This window comes from Saccopteryx leptura, chromosome 5, assembly GCF_036850995.1.
Source record: "Saccopteryx leptura isolate mSacLep1 chromosome 5, mSacLep1_pri_phased_curated, whole genome shotgun sequence".
NCBI classification, from domain to species: domain Eukaryota; kingdom Metazoa; phylum Chordata; class Mammalia; order Chiroptera; family Emballonuridae; genus Saccopteryx; species Saccopteryx leptura.
Window position 1 is genome coordinate 203,685,623 of NC_089507.1, and position 19,081 is coordinate 203,704,703.

Here is a 19,081-nt window from a genome sequence, read left to right on the forward strand (position 1 = left end):
GGGCTCACACTGCTGCTCTCACGGCCGAACCACCAGCAGTGCCCTCCAGCCGGCCATAGCCCAGGCCTGCTGGCAAAAACCCCAGAAGGAACGCGTGAATAATTGGAACGGTATCCTTCCCATTGACAAAGCAGGCGGCACATTTTTTCAGTTGGTTTGGCAAGTGGGTAGTGAGGGGATTCCAACGGGCCCCCAAAAGATAATGGAGGATTAATTGAGAGCCCACGAGAAGCATTGCCTAAGGACAAATTAGGGCTTGTAGCCATAAAATCTTGTGTATTTTGCGAGTAACTTTCAGGGATCGCGACAGGCTTAACTTTTGAGTATGCCTAAAGGGGCTGATTGCTGAACCAAACCCTTGAGTTTGTGATTCTATACCCCTGGGGATTTCTTTTTTTCCTCCCTCCTACCCTTCTTCCCTCTCTCTTTGTTCTTTCTCTCTATTCTCTCTCTCTCTCTCTCTCTCTCTCTCTCTCTCCCCCTCTCTCCTTTCTCTCTTCTTTCTTTCTTCTTTCTCTCTCGTTCATCTTTCTCCCTCTTTCTTGTTGTTCATTGGTTACTTGTCATACGTGCCTTGACCAGGCAAGCCCGGGGTTTCGAACTGGCAACCTCAGCGTTCTGGGTCGATGTTGTATCCACTGCGCCACCACAGGTCAGGCTCTGGGGAACTTTTAGTCTGGCTACTTGAAAGGCAAGTCAGGGATGGGCCTTGAGAATCTTTCCTCTGTGGTTATGTCAGCCTGCGCTACTGTGGAACCTATGTCCTGCAGGTCATCAAGAGGTCAACGTGTTTTCCAGTGGCGCGATGGAGGCAGAGGGCGTGATTGCATGGGGCAGGAAGGGTATAGACCACCACTCCATTCCAGAGTCATCTCTTTTTCAGTTTTTAATTTAAATATTTACTTATTTAATTTTTAAGAATTTATTGATTTTTTTTTTTTTAGAGAGAGAGAAGATGGATGAGGGTGAGGGAGAGGAGCACTGTTTGTTGTTTTGCCTATTTATGCACTCATTGGTTGATTCTCGTATCTGCCCTAATAGGGAATGATCCTGCAACTTAGGTGAGTCGTCCCCTTGGTGTATCGGGATGACTTGTAACCAACAGAGCTACCGGGCCAGGCTGGAGTCATCTTTTAGATCAGGGGTCCCCAAACTTTTTACACAGGGGGCCAGTTCACTGTCCCTCAGACCGTTGGAGGGCCGGACTATAAAAAAAAAAACTATGAACACGGCACATATCTTATTTTAAAGTAATAAAACAAAACAGGAACAAATACAGTATTTAAAATAACACTTAAATTTCGGGCCTGCTTTTGGCTAATGAGATGGTCAATGTCCGGTTCCATTTTCTTTTTTTTTCTTTTTTCTTTTCTTTTTTTTTAACAGGGACAGAGAGAGTCAGAGAGAGGGACCGATAGGGACAGACAGACAGGAATGGAAAGAAATGAGAAGCATCAATCATCACTTTTTTGTTGCGACACCTTAATTGTTCATTGATTTCTTTCTCATGTGCCTTGACCATGGGCCTTCAGCAGACCGAGTAAACCCTTGCTCGAGCCAGCGACCTTGGGTCCAAGCTGGTGATCTTTTCTTTTTTTGCTCAAGCCAGATGAGCCCGCACTCAAGTTGGTGACCTCAGGGTCTCGAACCTGGGTCCTCCGCATCCCAGTCCAACGCTCTATCCACTGCGCCACTGCCTGGTCTGGCCGGTTTCATATTTGTCACTGCTAGCCGTAACAAGTGATATGATGTGCTTCTGGAGCCATGACGCGTGCGTCCTGCGTCACTGGAAGTAGTACTGTATGTGAGTGACGCAGTGCTTTGCGGCACCACCACATACTGTACTCCTCTCACTGACCACCAACAAAAGAGGTGCCCCTTCTGAAAGTGCGGTGGGGGCCGTTTAAATGGCCTTGGGCCGCATGCGGCCTGTGTGCCGTAGTTTGGGGACCCCTGTTTTATATTTATGGATGGTCTCTGAAGACGTTGATCATGTTGTGGAATATTTCAGAGAACAATAGGAGGAGTAGCATTTGTTCCATTTGTGGGACTATTTGGGTGATACAACCCAAATTTGGGTGCTCCTATGAATGATATATTTGTACCGTTCCTTTCTTTCTGGAACAAATCTTCCTATTGATTGGTTTATGCCCCTTCCTCTTCAAGAAAGGATTTGTGACAGATTGACAAGAATACATTATCATGAGACAAAAAATGCAAGTGAAGTCAGTATAAAAGTTGATGGCAGGATAGTGAGAGGTTTGGGGAAAGTTTATATACAGAGATACATACTGCTTCAGACGTAAGAATGATCAAAGTAGGGTTTCTTCTTGGCTGTGAGCTTCCCAGCAGTCAAAGCAAACAGGGAAACACAGTCTCTTAAAAGATGTCATATTTTCCAAAAAATATAAAAAACCTTTAGTTGATTAAATGAAATAGAGCTCTTTCTTGCACTGATACCTGAGGAAAATTTCTCCAGGGAATTCTGAGTTTTGGGGTGGATTAAGCTGAAGATGATACTAAAACATAATTCAGTTAGAGCAGATTCCTAGGAGTTGAAGCAAAAACCAACCAGTCTTAAATCCAGAGCCCCCTGCTGGTTTTGGGTCTTGAAGAATCAGCTTCATGTTTGACTCGGCAATGGAGAGAGCATCTTTTCAAAAACGTGTTTTTGCTTGTAAATTTGTTAGTGAAGGGCATTTTGGAGTGTGCTGTGGTGAGCTCCAACTTATCTCCAGCTGGGCATGCAGCTTCTTTCTGTGTAGAATATGAATCCTCAGATAGTAAAACCACTTTATAGCTAGTGATCTCCAGCAGGCAAAGGGAGCTCGGTTAGTGACCGAGCTCTGCTAACCTGTAACATAATTCCCATCCTTCACTTTGTGTGTGTGTGTGTGTGTGTGTGTGTGTGTGTGTGTGTGTGTGTGGCAGAGACAGAGTCAGAGAGAGGGACAGACAGACAGGAAGGGAGAGAGATGGGAAACATCAATTCTTCATTGCGCTTCCTTAGTTGTTCATTGATTGCTCTCTCATATGTGCCTTGACCAGGTGGCTACAGCAGACCAAGTGACCCCTTGCTCGAGCCATTGACCTTGGGCTCAAGCTCGTGAGCTTTGCTCAAACCAGATGAGCCCGCACTCAAGCTGGCAACCTCAGGGTCTCGAACCTGGGTCCTCCACATCCCAGTCCAACACTCTATCCACTGCGCCACCGCCTGGTCAGGCCCCATCCTTCTCTTAACAGGTCTTCCTTTATGTACAAGACAGTGCCAAACTTTGAAATAAGTATATATTTTTTAAAAAGTAAGCGAGAGGCTGGGAGGCAGAGACAGACTCTTGCATGCACCCTGATCTATTGGGATCCACCCAGCAAGCCCCCTACCAGGCGGTGCTCTGCCTATTTGGGACCGCTGCTCTGTTGCTTGGCAACCAAGCATTTTTGTTTTGTTTATTTATTTATTTATTTTTTAAAAAGTGCCTGAGGTGAGGGCATGCATGGAGCCATCTTCAGTGCCCAAGGCAAACTTGCTCAAACCAAGTCATGGTTGTGGGAGGATGGGAGAAAGAGAGGGGTAGAGAGAGAGAGAGAAAGAGAAAGGAGAGGTGTTGAGAAGCATATGCTCACTTCTCCTGTGTGCCCTGACCGGGAATTGAACCTGGGACTTCCACATGCTGGGCCAACGCTTTACCCCTTAGCCAACTGTCCAGGGCCATAAGTAGATTGATTTGATGGGGCAGTTTCTGGTATGCTGGCCTTTAAGAGAGTCACCCTTTGTTGGGCTATAGGCTATCAGACACTGAATTTCTCGGACAAAAGAAATTTCTCTAACCTTTAAATTTTTTTTCTTCATGAACTATTAGAATCCCCTAGAAATTAAAATATTTTAGTACTTTGAGCCTGAACTCTTTCAGATTGCACACTTTAGTTTTTTGTTTGGAAAAGTGGGCCAGGCATGATTCTTTTTTTTTTTTTCTTTTTTTTTTTCTTTTCATTTTTCTGAAGCTGGAAACAGGGAGAGACAGTCAGACAGACTTCCGCATGCGCCCGACCGGGATCCACCCGGCACACCCACCAGGGGCGACGCTCTGCCCACCAGGGGGCGATGATCTGCCCATCCTGGGTGTCGCCATGTTGCGACCAGAGCCACTCTAGCGCCTGAGGCAGAGGCCACAGAGCCATCCCCAGCGCCCGGGCCATCTTTGCTCCAATGGAGCCTTGGCTGCGGGAGGGGAAGAGAGAGACAGAGAGGAAAGCGCGGCGGAGGGGTGGAGAAGCAAATGCACGCTTCTCCTGTGTGCCCTGGCCGGGAATCGAACCCGGGTCCTCCGCACGCTAGGCTGACGCTCCAGGCATGATTCTTGCCGAGACAGAACCCATATGCAAAGCTGACTGTTTGCTTTCACAAAGCAGGGAGAGAGAAGGACCTTTTCGTGGTTCCCTTTGTGCAAGTGGGGATTAGGCTAGCTAACCAACAACAACCATATGTCTGTGGTCACGTGGCAGAGAAGGGGGAGGCGTTGTAGGTACTTCTGCAGGTTAGAAATCTTGTTGACCAACTGACCCATGCAGGCTCTTGGAAGGGCCAGGTTCAAAGCCACCTGTGTCCTTGGAAGGGCAGGGGCTCTATCCAGTGTCTGACAGGTTGTCCTGGGAAAGGATTCGCTGCAGGAAGAGCTCCTCTTCCAGCCCCACCCCATGTTCTTGCCCTTGAACTTGCTTGAACACTCCTGTCCATTGGAGCGGAAGGGCCAGTCGCATGTGATAACCACCAAGAAAAAGAAAGCCTCCCAGTCAGAAAAGTCGGCTTATCTTCTCAATTTCCTTGGCTATCCAAGACCCCACAGGTCACTGAAAATCTTCCCTAGACTAACCAAGCTCGTGCCTTTTCCAGGTGATAGAAATCTAAAAAGACAGGCGGAATCCTCTTTAAAAGGAGTTTGATGTACAGGCGCATTGATTGCCTAAGATTGGGGTACTGATGTGCACCCGTGTTCTGTGTGTGATCCTCGGGGACTCCTCTCTGGGGGGAGGCTCACCGCCCCAGTGGCTGGAACCCCTCTGCAGTGATAACTGACACCCCTTTTACAGATGAGCCCTCACATGGTCATCCCCGTCTGCCCTGCTCAGTGCTTCTCGACTCTAACCTGCCTTCCGGCCGCTCCTCCCTGCCTGCCCTCACTTCCTGAAGCGCAGCGCTCCCTGTTCCTGAGGACATCTTGGCGAATGCTGTTCCCCTCCAAATTCTCGCCTCTGCCTGTTGAAGTCTCAACCCCTGTAGCCCAGCTCCTCCCGGAAGACCCACTCTTTCTTCAAACTTCAGGCGTTTCCCAAGTCCTGCTTGCATAATTACTGACATAATTAATATTTTTATTTGAAGCAAGCTACTTATATAAAAAAAAATTTAACCTGCTTTAGACTTAAACTTGACCACACGATAGGTAAACCAGTCTTGGCTGCAGAAGAGGTTAAGTGGATGCTGTTGTTTCTGCGAGGCTCAGTGGTGGTCAGTGGGCTGGTTGTTGGGAAGCTGTTCCGGGTACCTGCTTTTTCTAGCCCAAGGGTTTCTCTTCATCTCTGGAGGAACTTGGTCTGGGCCTTGCCCAAAGCACTTAGCCCATTCTAACTTCAGGAATCGACACTTGCAGTGATCCTGTTCATGGGAGCCGATGCGCAGCTTGAGGGCAGGTGCCGGGTCTGCTGGGTCTGGTTCCCCCAGGGGCCCTGGTGTGTGTCTCAGATGGGACCATGCCTCACAGAAGGAGCGATGCTCTGAGGTAGGCGGTAAATAAGGCGACTGTGTTCCTCGGGGCATCGTGGGCAGCAGGATTTGCCGGGCGTTCCTGGCTTTAGGTTGTGTAGAGACCCCTCGGCCAACCTGAATCAAACCCACGTTTTGTTTGTTTTTCTCCGCGCATCGGCTTCAGCCGTAGCTAAGGCTCCGCCGCTGACCACGATGGCAGTCAGCCCATCTCCCCCCGAAACACCGGTCCTCACCCGCTCGACCTCCCAAACTCCCACGGCTGGTGTCACGGTCACCACCAGCACCACGTCCACAGTCACGGCCCCGGCCACCGCCACCGCCACCGCCGCCGCCGCCGCCACCGCCACCGCCACCACCACCACGGGAAGCCCGGTGAAAAAGCAGAGGCCGCTTTTACCGAAGGAGACTGCCCCGGCCGTGCAGCGGGTCGTGTGGAACTCATCAAGTAAGTTTCAAACGTCCTCCCAAAAGTGGCACATGCAGAAGATGCAGCGGCAGCAGCAGCAGCAGCAGCAGCAGCAGAGCCAGCAGCCGCAGCCTCAGGCTTCCCAGGGGACGAGATATCAGACCAGACAGGCTGTGAAAGGTACCCGGCTCCCCTTCTGCGCTCGTGGCACCCGCCCCCTTTTTGCCACATCGGCAGGAGAAAACAAAACAAAACAAACCAACCATTGTTTTATTTTTTTTTCAGTTCCTGTTTTGTTTCCCGGCCGTTGCATCCTGAAGGCCGTCCGCATCCCACTTGGCATTCTTTTTAAAAATTGTTTTGCAACTTGATTTTTTTTTACTTTGATTTCACGGTTTCTTTTCCCCATTATTCCGGCGATCTGTGTGTCTGTGCTCCTTAGAAAGGGGGCAAGATGTTGACGCAGAAGTTGATGGTCCCGATGGACTGCTTCTCCCTTTCTCAGCGGCCACTGTGAACCGTGAACCCGTTTTTATGCATGTATGCATATATATTTATATATATGGATTCATAAAAATACTAGTTTTTTTTTCCTTTTTTTCTTTTTTAAAACATAAAAATGGTACCATTTTTTCCCCCCCACCCATCAGCATGTTTTGGAGGGCCGTCCATATCAGTACCCACAGCTCTACCTTACTCTCTCGGACTGCTGCGTAGTCTTCTAGTTTATTTAAAAAGCACTCCTGTTCCTTCCCTGTTGTCAGCAGTGCATACCTTTGTGTAAGTGTCCTGTGCACACCTGGGAACCTCTGGGCGTTATTTTGGGGGGGAGGGAGAGTACAGTGAGAAGTTGGTAGCAAAGGCCGCCTGGATGATTAGGGATTAGCCACGCCCACAGAGGAGCCAGCGTTGGGAGCCAGGTGTTGAAGTTGCAGAATCAGAATTTCTGGCCGTGCAGGGGGAGCCCTATCTGGAGCCGACGGAGGGGCAGACAAAGCGCTCATCAGATGGGTCCCCATTTGCCCAGCTGTTGTGAGCACTGACATAGCTCTTACTCCATGGGGAACCTGCATCTAGACCCTTGAAAGTTTGGCTCCTTGACTGAAACTCGGGTGGAGTGCACCCTAGTGAGCAGGGCTCTGAAGAGGCGCATCAGGTTGAGAGGCAGCCAGATTCTTCTACATTGGGGCTCCCAGGGAAACCTTTGAAAGAGTGGGGAGTTGGGAAGACTGGAAGGTCAGACAGGCAAAGGTGGGGTACAGCTGGAATGATCTTTCTCTTTAAAGAGGTGGTGGGGCAGAACTGAACCCCCTAGGGTTTTGAGATTGGGGCGACCCGTCCCAGGCTTCTGTCTTCATACCCCATCAGCTTACAAGCCTCCCCAGGGGAATTTAGGCAAGAAGAGGCTCATTGAGGGGATGGCTCTCAACGTCTCCATTGTCTTGTGTCAAAGATCAACAAAGCTGGAAACGCGTTACAGTGGTTAGGATAGAATTGAACCGGTCATATATTGCTTTTGCAATAGGGGGAAAGTCCATTGTGAAGTAGTCAACTTGGATTTGTACAGAGGTGACCGGATGTTTAAAGGGAGAATGAGCTAATTGCAAGGGGGGTGAGTAGGGACTCAACAGTCAGGGAAGTGAAAATGACAAAATGTAGGAGGTGAGGGTTGGTCCGTGGGAAACCCATCTGGGTTTACTAACTGATACCTATCAAAGTTAGGCTCCTACTTTCCCACCGAGGTCGGAAGACAGGTGCCTTATCTTCGGGTGTTGGCTGGAACAGTCAGTTATTTGGGTGGCCTTGAGCTTCCTCAGGCAGGCACTTTAAGGGGGGCTGGAGTCATCCTAGGGATCTTGCCTGGAGCTGTTAGAAGCCATATTAGTGTTTGTTCAAGTCCTTATAGGCCAGGTGTGAGGATCAGTCACGAAAGGGCTCAGAGGAGCCTGGCTGCCGTTGGGTTTAGGAGAGAGTCTGCGTCACTTGGAGGTAGCAAAGCTCGCAGGGTGTACGCACACCGGGTGTCATTCCCTCGCCACAGCGTTGTGTTGGGACGGGCCCTTCCCGCAGCAGTGGGGTGACCAGGGGCCCTTTGTTTCCCTAGCTGTCCAGCAGAAGGAGATCACGCAGAGCCCGTCCACCTCCACCATCACCCTGGTGACCAGTACTACGTCGTCGCCCCTGGTCACCAGCTCAGGGTCCACGAGCACCCTTGCGTCTTCCATCAACGCGGACCTTCCCATCGCCACCGCCTCAGCCGACGTCGCCGCAGACATCGCCAAGTACACTAGCAAAGTGAGTGTCACCGGGGACCTGGTGGGATGTCAGGAACCAGGAGGGTCACGACCTCACAGTCACACAGGTTTTTGGGCCTGTTTAGGAGGGAAGTCCCCGTGTTTACTGAGGGTCTCCCAGACTGAATTCTTCTATTTGGATCTGAAGTGTCACCTTGCACTGATTGGGACCAAGCTGTCTACTTGCAGATGAGGACACCGAGGCCGTGATCTGGCAGTGGGTCTCCCTGAGCCAGTGTTCACAGCTCCTGCCGCCATTTTTCCTATGACCTTCTGCCTCCCACTTGACTCCTGATAGCAGGATCTAGGCGGGAACTTTTTGATAGCCGTTTGTTGTTGTTGTTTTTTGCTGTTCAGAGAATGAACACAGGGACATGTTTTTGGAGGTAGGGAACTTTCCTGTCTGAGGTGACCCCGAGTCGAAGACCCTGATTTGTATATTTTGGCAGACGGGCGCTCTTTGTGAACATTGCGTTCTCGGCTGCATTTGGAAGAGCGAAAGTCAGCCCACCAACTTGTGATTTCCTTCAAATGGAATGTAACCACGGCATTAGGAACGGATTGGGTTTCATCCATTTTTCTAAAGTTTTCATGTAAAGCAGTTTTTTTTTATTTTTTTTTCACATCGATGTGGATGGTTGGGGCGGGGTGGGGTCCCGTGTGGGATGACTGACTGCAAAGCTGCAGAAAGCAGCAGGGTGTTTTTGCTGGCGGCGGGTATCCCAGTGTAGCGGGTCGGAGATATCAACAGATACTGTGTTCATTCCCCCCACCCCCCATTTCGGGCTGAAGTTGGGGTTACAGTTTTGGGGGATGGCAGAATGTTCACACTGACATACATGTTCATGTGAATTTATTTTTATGTAGAAAAGCTACCAGGTGAACAGGTATTTCTCTAATATGAACACCTCCTCTGTGGCAGGTACTGAGCCACAGTCCGCACGTGGGTTTCTCATGTAATCCTTGTGCACGCCCTCCGAGGGGGCCCTGTGGTCCTCGTTTTCTGCCCAGGGAAACTGAGGTGGTAAGAGGTGGTGGGGATAGACCGCGGGCATCAGCTCTGAGGGCGCTCTTTGTCCTGCGGTCAAGCTGGGGGCACACAGGGTGGACCCGACGGCAGCCAGGCCAGGCCTGAGACCCGGTTTGTTCTTCTGTCCTGTCCTCTTTGTCCTGCGATGCGGGAGGGGTCAGCCAGCACGTGGGAGGGAGGAGAGACGTTCATCCTGCAAACCCACTTGGTCATCAGCTATCTGGGCTCCTGCTGTGTGGACCTGAGCTGATGTCACGCACTTGCTGATGCCTCCCTGGGTCAGAGAGGGACACAAACCGGAAAGGCAATGTTCTCATCAGAGGCATTAAAATAACAGACCACTATATCCACACAGTGGACTGCAGTGGTCCCTTGTCTATGCAGGGGTTAGGTTCCAGAACCCCCCACGATAGGCGAAAATCCGCAAAGTAGCGACTTTATATTTATTTTATTATTTATATATATATTTTATAAACCCTCCCCACAGTTTGCCGCAAAAATAATTAAAATAATAAATATATAAAAATACCTATATACCGCAAAATCCCACAATACAGGTATAGCAAAAAATCCACTATACAAAATTAGATATATATAAGGTCTACCGGAAAGTTCTGTCCATTTTTGGAATAAAACAAAATACAAGTTTTTCTTACCGTCAATAAACTTTATTAAATAATGTATTTCCACATCAATCCTATCTTCCGAATATGGTCTGAAATGGTTTGCTGAGCTGAATTAAGCCTTTCTGCGATCTCCGATGTTGTCAGAAAAGGATCTTGCTCCAACATGGTCTTAACAACATCGTCATCGATCAAAGATGGTCGCCCAGAACGTGGCTTATCAGAAAGGTCGAAATCACCTGTTTCGAATTTTTTGAACCATCTTCTCTGCATGTCCTATCAGAAACTGTACCTTCACCAAACACTTTCATTAAATTTCTACATGCTTCTGTAGCATTTCTTCCTTATTGAAATTCATATACAATACAGTGGCGTAAATGAACTTTATCAGTAGCCATGGGTACACTATCGCTTCACACATAAGACTAACGTGAATCAACTTTGTTTTAGTTAATTTGCTACGTCAGTATGAATACATTAAGTGATAAAAATAGAGAGACACACGTGTGCCAAATAAACATGTGCTTACGTGTTGAAACTTGTTGTGATAGAAACGAACAGAACTTTCCGGTAGACCTTATACAATTAAAAAATTCATGATACAGTGAGACCGTGAAAAGTAAACCACGATATGGCAAGGGATGATTGTATATTATTGTATATTGGTCCATAGAAAGGAATGAAGTCTTGATACAGCCCTGAGAACAGATGAACCTTGAGAACAGTGTGCTGAGCCCAGGAAGCCCAGCTCAGCAGACCACACGTTGTCTGACTCCATGTGTGTGGAATCTGCTGCTTAGGCTAATCCATGCAGATAGGAAGCAGATTAGTGACTGTCGGGAGCTGGGGACTGATGGGATCTTGGGGGTTGTGAAGGCTAAGGGGGGGGTGGAGTTTCTTTTTGGGGTAATAAAAAGGTGCCGAAATTGATGGTGGTGATGAGTGTAGAACTCAGAATATGCTAAGAGCCATTAAACTGCACACTGTCTAAATGGGTGAATTGTAGGAGGTAGCAGTGATGTCTCAATGAAACTTTTGTTTTTTTTTAAGGGGAAAGAATTAAAAAACTACAGTAATAAAACAAAATAATCTTTCCTTTGAGCCCACTATGCTGGTCAAGTTGGGCCCCTCCAGTTGAGCCTGTGGCAATGGAAACTAGCTTTATGGTTGTGAGTGTCTAAACCAGTGGGTCTCAAAGTGTGTGCCAGGCTGCACTTGTGAGCTCTAGAAGATTTCCAGGTGTGCCCTTTGGTATTCCAGAGAAATATGTGCCTGTTGGGGACCAAAACACCAAGAGGGTTTTTGGAATTTAGATTTTTGGGGGACAGAGGTGTGGGGAATTGGCTATAAGCTGACAGTCTGCCCAACCCCCCACCTCACTTGCCTGATTAGGTTGCAAAAGGCTGTTAAGCTGTGGTGCTGGATTGTTTACACTACACCCCCCCCCCCCCCCCCTTCCTGGGAGAGACTGGAGGCAAGTTTCTTCTATCCTTTGTTTGGTGTAAAGTTAAGATGATATGTATGGTGGGGGGTTTTGCATTCAACACAAGAGTAAAAAGAAAGGAATTCTTCAATGTATTGATGAGGAAATGAGAGTCTGCCTTTCAAATATATGCCCAAACATTGAAGAAATCACTAGGACACATCAGACTCATGTTTCTCATAAACACAAGAATGAAAAAACGTAACATATTTGCTCCAGGACTGCCGAATTTACTAAATCTTACTAAGAATGTATCTATATATAAAAAGATAACTTTTTTTGGTCAGTTTTTTATTTTTTAACCTCTCTTTTCTACGAATTCTAAAAAGTATAATTCAAAAAATGTAACATAAAAATATTTTTTAATGTCAGAATAAACTTAATTTTGTCGTATTTATTTCATTTACTACAAAAGCACGCTTGGACTTTTGTTTTTTCTTTATTATTTGACTTAATTATTATAACATATTTCTCAGAAATTTGCATGTAGTGTGCCTACAATTATTTGTAGGATTTTAAATGTGCCCCGACTTCAAAAAGTTTGAGAACCACTGGTCTAAACTATGAGACAGCAAACTTGTGGGTGTTCCTTACTCTGGTTCATATCAGGGTTTCTCAGCCTCAGCACTAGTGACACTAGGAACTGGGTAGTTCTTTGTCGTGGGGGCCATTCTGTGCACAGAGATGTTTAGGAGCATCTTTGGCTTCTACCCACTAGATGCCAGTAGCACCCCCACCCCTCCCCAACTAGTCACAAGCCCCCAGGTGAGACCCGCCACTTTATATAGATAGCGTTTAGAAGTGTGTCATCTAGAAAGGCCCTGGAGAACTGGTCTCCTGAATTGTTTCTGTTTCTGTTTTTCAGATGATGGATGCAATAAAAGGAACGATGACTGAAATCTATAATGACCTTTCTAAAAACACTACCGGAAGCACAATCGCGGAGGTCAGAGATGACACATTAACTTGCTAGTTGCTGCGCGTGGTTTTTGTTTTTTTTTGTATCATATTTTTCTGAAGTTGGAAACGGGGAGGCAGTCAGACAGACAGACTCCCACTTGCGCCTGATTGGGATCCACCCAGCATGCCCACCAGGGGGCGATGCTCTGCCCATCTGGGGCGTTGCTCTGTTGCAACCAGAGTCATTCTAGCGCCTGAGGCAGAGGCCACAGAGCCATCCCCAGTGCCCGGGCCATCTTTATTCCAATGGAGCCTTGGCTGTGGGAGGGGAAGAGAGAGACAGAGAGGAAGGAGAGGAGAGGGGGAGGGGTGAAGAAGCAGATGGGCGCTTCTCCTGTGTGCCCTGGCTGGGAATCGAACCCTGGACTCCCGCATGCCAGGCCGATGCTCTACCACTGAGCCAACCGGCCAGGGTCTGCTGCACGTGTTTTACCGGCTGCTGAAGGAAGGCGCCATGAGGAGGCTTCTCCAGAAATCCCTCCAGGGTCCTGCTTTAGTCACCAGGCTTGTCAGCTGATGGTTTGTTGGGGAGGGTATTCCTTCCTTGATCCGTTCATTTTTCATGAAACAGCCTGACCAGAGCCTGAGTTAACTCACTGGGGAAACTGGAAGCCTGGTCTTTTCACTCCATTTATAACGGGCTCCTTGATCTTCTGTAAGATGGGACTTTTTTGTACAAGTGATCCTTGTTGTTATCTAAGGACCTGTGTACTCAGCCTCCACAGTGTCTGTGGTCACCTAAGGAACTGAGTGGTGAAATGTTAAAATGTCCGCTTATAAAAATCGGCCTCCCTGAACGTTTAGGCTTAATTCACTGGGAGCCAGGTGCCAACAGGACACCAAGAGAAATCTCAAGTGGCAGGATTTCTTGAGGTCATTGAAAGTGAGGTTGGAGAAGTGTGGGAACCCCATGCAATGGCACTGACCGATGGGGGCTGGGCAGGGGTAGGCTGGCACTCAGGTGAAGAAGACAGAATCTTTAGGAAGGTGCCCGAGAGGCACCTGTGAGAGGCCCCACAAGAAATCCGTGAATCCCTGGATATTTGCTAATATGACTGACTTTCTGATTATGCCGGGGACATCTAACAAGAGGGATAAGTGTTACTTTAGAAAAACCTTCCGACTTTAAAACAAAACACCCCATTTCATTTTTGTTTGTTAATTTTTAAAAAACATTGAATCACTTTTAAGTTTTCAATTTTAATTGGCATACATTATTATAATAGTTTCAAGTGTCCACCGAGTGATCAGACATTACATAACTGACCATCCTGATAAATCTCACACCCACCTGACACCATACATAGTTATTAGACTATTATTGACTATATTTCCTGTGTTGTACTTGACATGCCCGTGACTATTTTAGAACTTCCGGTTTGTACTTTTCATTCCCTTCACGTTGACCATCCGTTCCCCTAACCCCCTTCCTGTCTGGCAATTGTCAAAATGTTTTCTATCTTGAGTATTTCTGTTCTGCTTATTTTTAAATTTATTTATTGATTTTAGAGAGAGAGGAAGGAAGATAGAGACACAAACATCAAACCTGTTCTTTTATTTTTCTGTGAAAAGCTCTCCCTTGCCTTTACTTACTTACTTACTTACTTATTTATTTATTTATTTTTACAGGGACAGAGAGAGAGTCAGAGAGAGGGATAGATAGGGACAGACAGACAGGAATGGAGAGAGATGAGAAGCATCAATCATTAGTTTTTCGTTGCGCATTGTGACACCTTAGTTGTTCATTGATTGCTTTCTCATATGTGCCTTGACCGCGAGCCTTCAGCAGACCGAGTAACCCTTTGCTCGAGCCAACGACCTTGGGTCCAAGCTGGTGAGCTTTTGCTCAAACCAGATGAGCCTGCACTCAAGCTGGCGACCTCGGGGTCTCGAACCTGGTTTCTCTGCATCCCAGTCTAACGCTCTATCCATTGCGCCACCGCCTGGTCAGGCCAACCAGTTCTTATATGTGCCCTGACCAGGGATCGAACTCACAACCTTGGTGTATTGGGATGATGCTCTAACCAACTGAGCTACCTAGCCAAGGCCATTTATTTTGTTTTTTAGATTCAATTATTGATACATATATATTTATTGCCCTTTTATTATTCATATTTTTCTTCTTAAAGAAGACCCTTTAATATTTTATATAATAATGATTTGGTGGTGATGAACTCCGTTAGATTTTTATTTTTGTCTGGGCATTTCTTTCTATGTCCTTCTAGTCTAAATGATAATTTTGCTGGGTAGAGTATTCTTGGTGGTAGGTCCTCACTTTTCATCACTGAATATTCCTTCTGTCTTGCAAAGTTTCTGTAGAGAAATTAGGCAACAATCTTATGAGAGCTCCCTTATTTCTCTTGCTGCTTTTAAGATTTGCCTTTTGTCTTTAACATTTGGCCTTGTTTTTTTTTTGTTTTTTGGTTTTGTTTTGTATTTTTCTGAAGTGAGGAGGGGGAGGCAGACAGACTCCTGTGTGCACCCAACCGGGATCCACCTGGCATGCCCACCAGGGGGCAATGCTCTGCCCATCTGGGGCGCCGCTCTGTTGCAACCAGAGCCATTCTAGCGCCTGAGGCAGAGGCCATAGAGCCATCCCCAGCGCCCGGGCCATCTTTGCTCCAATGGAGCCTTGGCTGTGGGAGGGGAAGAGAGAGACAGAGAGGAAGGAGAGGGGGAGGGGTGGAGAAGTAAATGGGCGCTTCTCCTTTGTGCTCTGGCTGAGAATCGAACCCGGGACTTCCACATGCTGGGCCGATGCTCTACCTCTGAGCCTACGGGTCAGGGTGGCATTTTAATTATGATGTATCTTAGTGTGGGCCTCTTTTGATTTGTTTAATTTGTGACTCTCTCACTTCCTGGACTTTTTTTTTTTGGCCCCAAACTTCTCCCTCTGCCCCAAAATACCAATTGGGTTTGAGATATTAGACTTTGGAGTTTCAGGTGAATGACTGTAGACCCCACTTAAAATGTTAGGTAAGAGATAAAATAGTGCTACTTTTATTTAATTTCAGATTTGTAGACCAAAGTCCTAATCAAACCTTTTACGTATCACTTGTTATGAAAATCTGGTCCTTGTTTTCATTTTAATTGGCTTCTCCTGGTGCCATTATTTCTTGGTAAAGATGGATTGCTTGTATTTAGTTTTCTGAAACAATTTTCTGTGAACGTGGGTTAATCCACTGGCCCGTCTCCCTGTGCCATAGCCGGGTGAAAGTCGGCATAGGCCCAGGCTGCCTGCAGGGTTCACCCTGACAGTCAGCGAGTGTGCTCCGGGGCTCTGTGGGTGTGCGGCGCCCGGACTTGCCTCATAAGTCTTCCTCTTCTGCTACAGATTCGCAGGCTGCGGATCGAGATAGAGAAGCTGCAGTGGCTGCACCAGCAGGAGCTGTCCGAGATGAAACACAACCTGGGTGAGGCCCGGTGACCGAGTCTGTGCTGGGCAGGGTGTGGGATGTGGACGTCTTTGCACCTCGGGAGTCAGGCCCAGATGAGAATTGAGTCAGATGTGGACTAGGGGTTGTACTGCTCCTGGTTGGACCACAGACTCCTGGAGAGTCCCGCCTGCAGAAAGCAGGTATTAAAGCACTTCCTTTCCTCTCTGCAAAAACCAACACTGGCAACAAAATAATAGCAGTGACGGTCCTGGCAGCTCCTGCTCATTATACTCTTAACTATGTGCCAGGAGTCGTTTCAAGTGCTTTTGCAGGAACCAGCCCATTTACTTCTTACAGAAACCCTTATGGTAAAGGGCTGTCCTATCCCAGTTTTCAGGAGAAACTTCACTGTGTTAAGGAAGTTGTTCAAAATCATATAGCTATGATTCAAGTCCAGACTTCCTCCTTTTTTTTTAAATTAAATTCAGCGAGGTAGGGAGGCAGAGACAGACACCTGCATGTGCCCCAACTGGGATTTACCCAGCAAGTCCACCAGGGGGCGATGCTCTGCCCATCTGGGGCATTGCTCCATTGCTCAGCAGCTGAGCTCTTCTTAGTGCCTGAGGCGGAGGCCATGGAGCTATCCTTAGCACCCTGGGTCAACTTACTCCAATAGAGCCATGGCTGCAGGAGGAGAAGGGGTGAAAGAGAGGGGGGAGAAGCCTACGGGCACGTATCCTGTGTGCCCTTACCAGGAATCAAACCTGGTACATCCACATGCCAGGCTGATGCTCTGCCACTGAGCCAACCAACAAGGGTCCAGACTTCTTCCTTTAATCATTGACTATTGAGTATCTTCACTAAGTCTTGACCTACTGCCTGTGCACCCCACACTGTAGACAGCTTCTTTGTCGGTCCCTGGATTACACTGATTGGTGTTTTACCCACAGTTCTGTATAATATTAATAAAAGTTCCCCCTCCCCCAACGGTAGAGCAGACCTTCATGTAATATCAGTCTCAAAGTCAGAATGCTGGAAATCATAGGCTACCTTTGTTGGGGAGGCGTGTCCAGGTGTGCCCATCTGCTCACTGGTGACATATGTTGAAATCACACCTTGCAAAACTCCAATCCTATATGCAGGAAGTTTATTTGGGTGTTGTTGTTACATGTTTTTCTAGCCAAATCAAACAATCTGTTTTTATGCAGAATCTCTCCATTTTTAAATAGTCACTGCACATTTGAGGGGGAATATATGTGTGGGCTGGCCGGAACTGGCCGTGGGTTGCCGCTTCCTGGTAAAAGGCAGTTGTGAGTGACGGAAAAGTGTCTAGCCACAGGTGTTGTCTTCTTGACAAGCAGTTAATTTTTGTTACTGGTCTGTTTTGGAAGGCTCCATTTTTAATTTCAGGATGAGATCTTCAGAAACTGAGGAACCATTTATATGAGTGTGCAGATCGCTCCCAGGTGGAGTGCAGATATAGATTTATTGTCTGAAGTAGGATTAGAGAAATCTCAGGTGACTGAGCAGTTCACTGGTTGTCCTATTAGTATAACGGTCAACCACAGATGCCCTAATAGGTAACTTTCACCATTGCCACTAGCCACACTGTAAAGGGAAAGCATGTCTGAGTTCTAGTCCCAGCTCTGCTCTGAATAGCTGTGTGCCTCAGTTTCCTCATCTGTGAAAAGGGCATTGTAGTAGTACTTACCTCATAGGGTCGGTATCCAGAGGAAATGAGGAACTAGTTAGAGAATGCTTAGAACAATGTGTGCGTCTAATAGGTTCTATGTAAGTTACTTGCTAGATGAAAAGGCTTGTACTAATGATAAAATTCAAAGCGAGTTTAATGGCAAGTTGCTTTGAGGGTTTATTTGACGGCTTTGCCCCAGAACCCCTTGGGGCTCTCGTTACTGCTGTGTCAGCATAGAGACGCACCCTGTTGCCGTCACAGATCATGGGCAGCTCCGTCAGGTCAGCGCGATGAGTGCCCATTTTACAGATGAAGGCACTGGGCCTCAGGGCAGTGGCGGGAGGGGCGGTCACCCAGCCGCGGCATCTCCGAGCCGGGATTTGCATCTGATGTGATCCGAACGGCCCTGCACCTGCACCCGGGCGCGGGGACAGGCGATGAAGCCGGTGTCCTCTCCCCTCCTCCGTCAGAGCTGACCATGGCGGAGATGCGGCAGAGCCTGGAGCAGGAGCGGGACCGGCTCATCGCCGAGGTGAAGAAGCAGCTGGAGCTGGAGAAGCAGCAGGCGGTGGACGAGACCAAGAAGAAGCAGTGGTGCGCCAACTGCAAGAAGGAGGCCATTTTCTACTGCTGCTGGAACACCAGCTACTGCGACTACCCCTGCCAGCAGGCCCACTGGCCCGAGCACATGAAGTCCTGCACCCAGTCAGGTACTCCCACGGGGCTGCTGCCATCCCGGCGGCAGCGGGCAGGCGTTCGGCTCCCCGAGGGGCCGCAGGGCCACAGAGGGGGCTGACCTGGCAGGGGCGGCTCGCCCGGCCCCCGGCCCTCGCCCTCACGTGCGCGCTGTGTCTCTTGCACACACAGAGCAGCATGTGCATGGAGCAGAGGCTCCAGGTGCGGGTGTTCGGACCCGCTGGTTTCTTTGCATTGTTTGCCAAAGTGTGGGGCTTGTCACGACAGCCAGCTGGTTCTGGTGCCCTGTGGGTGGCAGTGGTTCTTAGTGGGGTTTAGCGTCTGTGTCCCATCCCTCCCAAGTCATTGGCTCTGACCGTGGACATCTGTAGTGGTGACAACAGAGGAGGTACCACGGATATCTAGAAGGTGGAGACCGGGGGTTCAGCTAAACACCTCACAGTGCCCAGGGCAGTTGCCCACAGCAGAGAGGGAGCTGGCCCAACGTGCCAGTGGTACTGACATGGAGAAAACCTGTTTTCCAATAAGCATTCCCAGTTCTGACGTGAAGGAAAAAGTCTTGGTGTGGAACTAATCCAGTCTTGTAATCTCGGCCGCTGAGCAAGCGGGTCTTAGGCCGGACTCCGCCAGGAGACCCTGTCCAGTTAGGGTTATTAATTTTAAGAATATTTTACAGCTGTCTTTTATTTATGGCAAATAGTAGCTTTATGTGCTTAGAATTAAAAGTCTTCATTTTAAAGAACATATGTAAACAGAAG

General features: G+C 48.1%; 1 protein-coding gene across 23 annotated transcripts in view; it reads left to right on the forward strand.

Annotated features, from left to right (window-relative positions):
• ZMYND8 (zinc finger MYND-type containing 8) overlaps positions 1-19,081 on the forward strand; it is a 122,647-nt gene that overhangs the window by 92,723 nt on the left and 10,843 nt on the right. For 16 of the 23 annotated variants that reach the window (XM_066387579.1, XM_066387583.1, XM_066387581.1 and 13 more), the window contains 5 exons: positions 5,925-6,347; positions 8,272-8,462; positions 12,463-12,543; positions 15,892-15,970; positions 18,098-18,337. In XM_066387579.1, coding sequence (XP_066243676.1) covers positions 5,925-6,347; positions 8,272-8,462; positions 12,463-12,543; positions 15,892-15,970; positions 18,098-18,337 — 1,014 coding nt within the window. The remainder of the gene's footprint in view (positions 1-5,924; positions 6,348-8,271; positions 8,463-12,462; positions 12,544-15,891; positions 15,971-18,097; positions 18,338-19,081) is intronic. The other 7 variants (XM_066387596.1, XM_066387600.1, XM_066387598.1 and 4 more) reach the window with 1 other exon arrangement.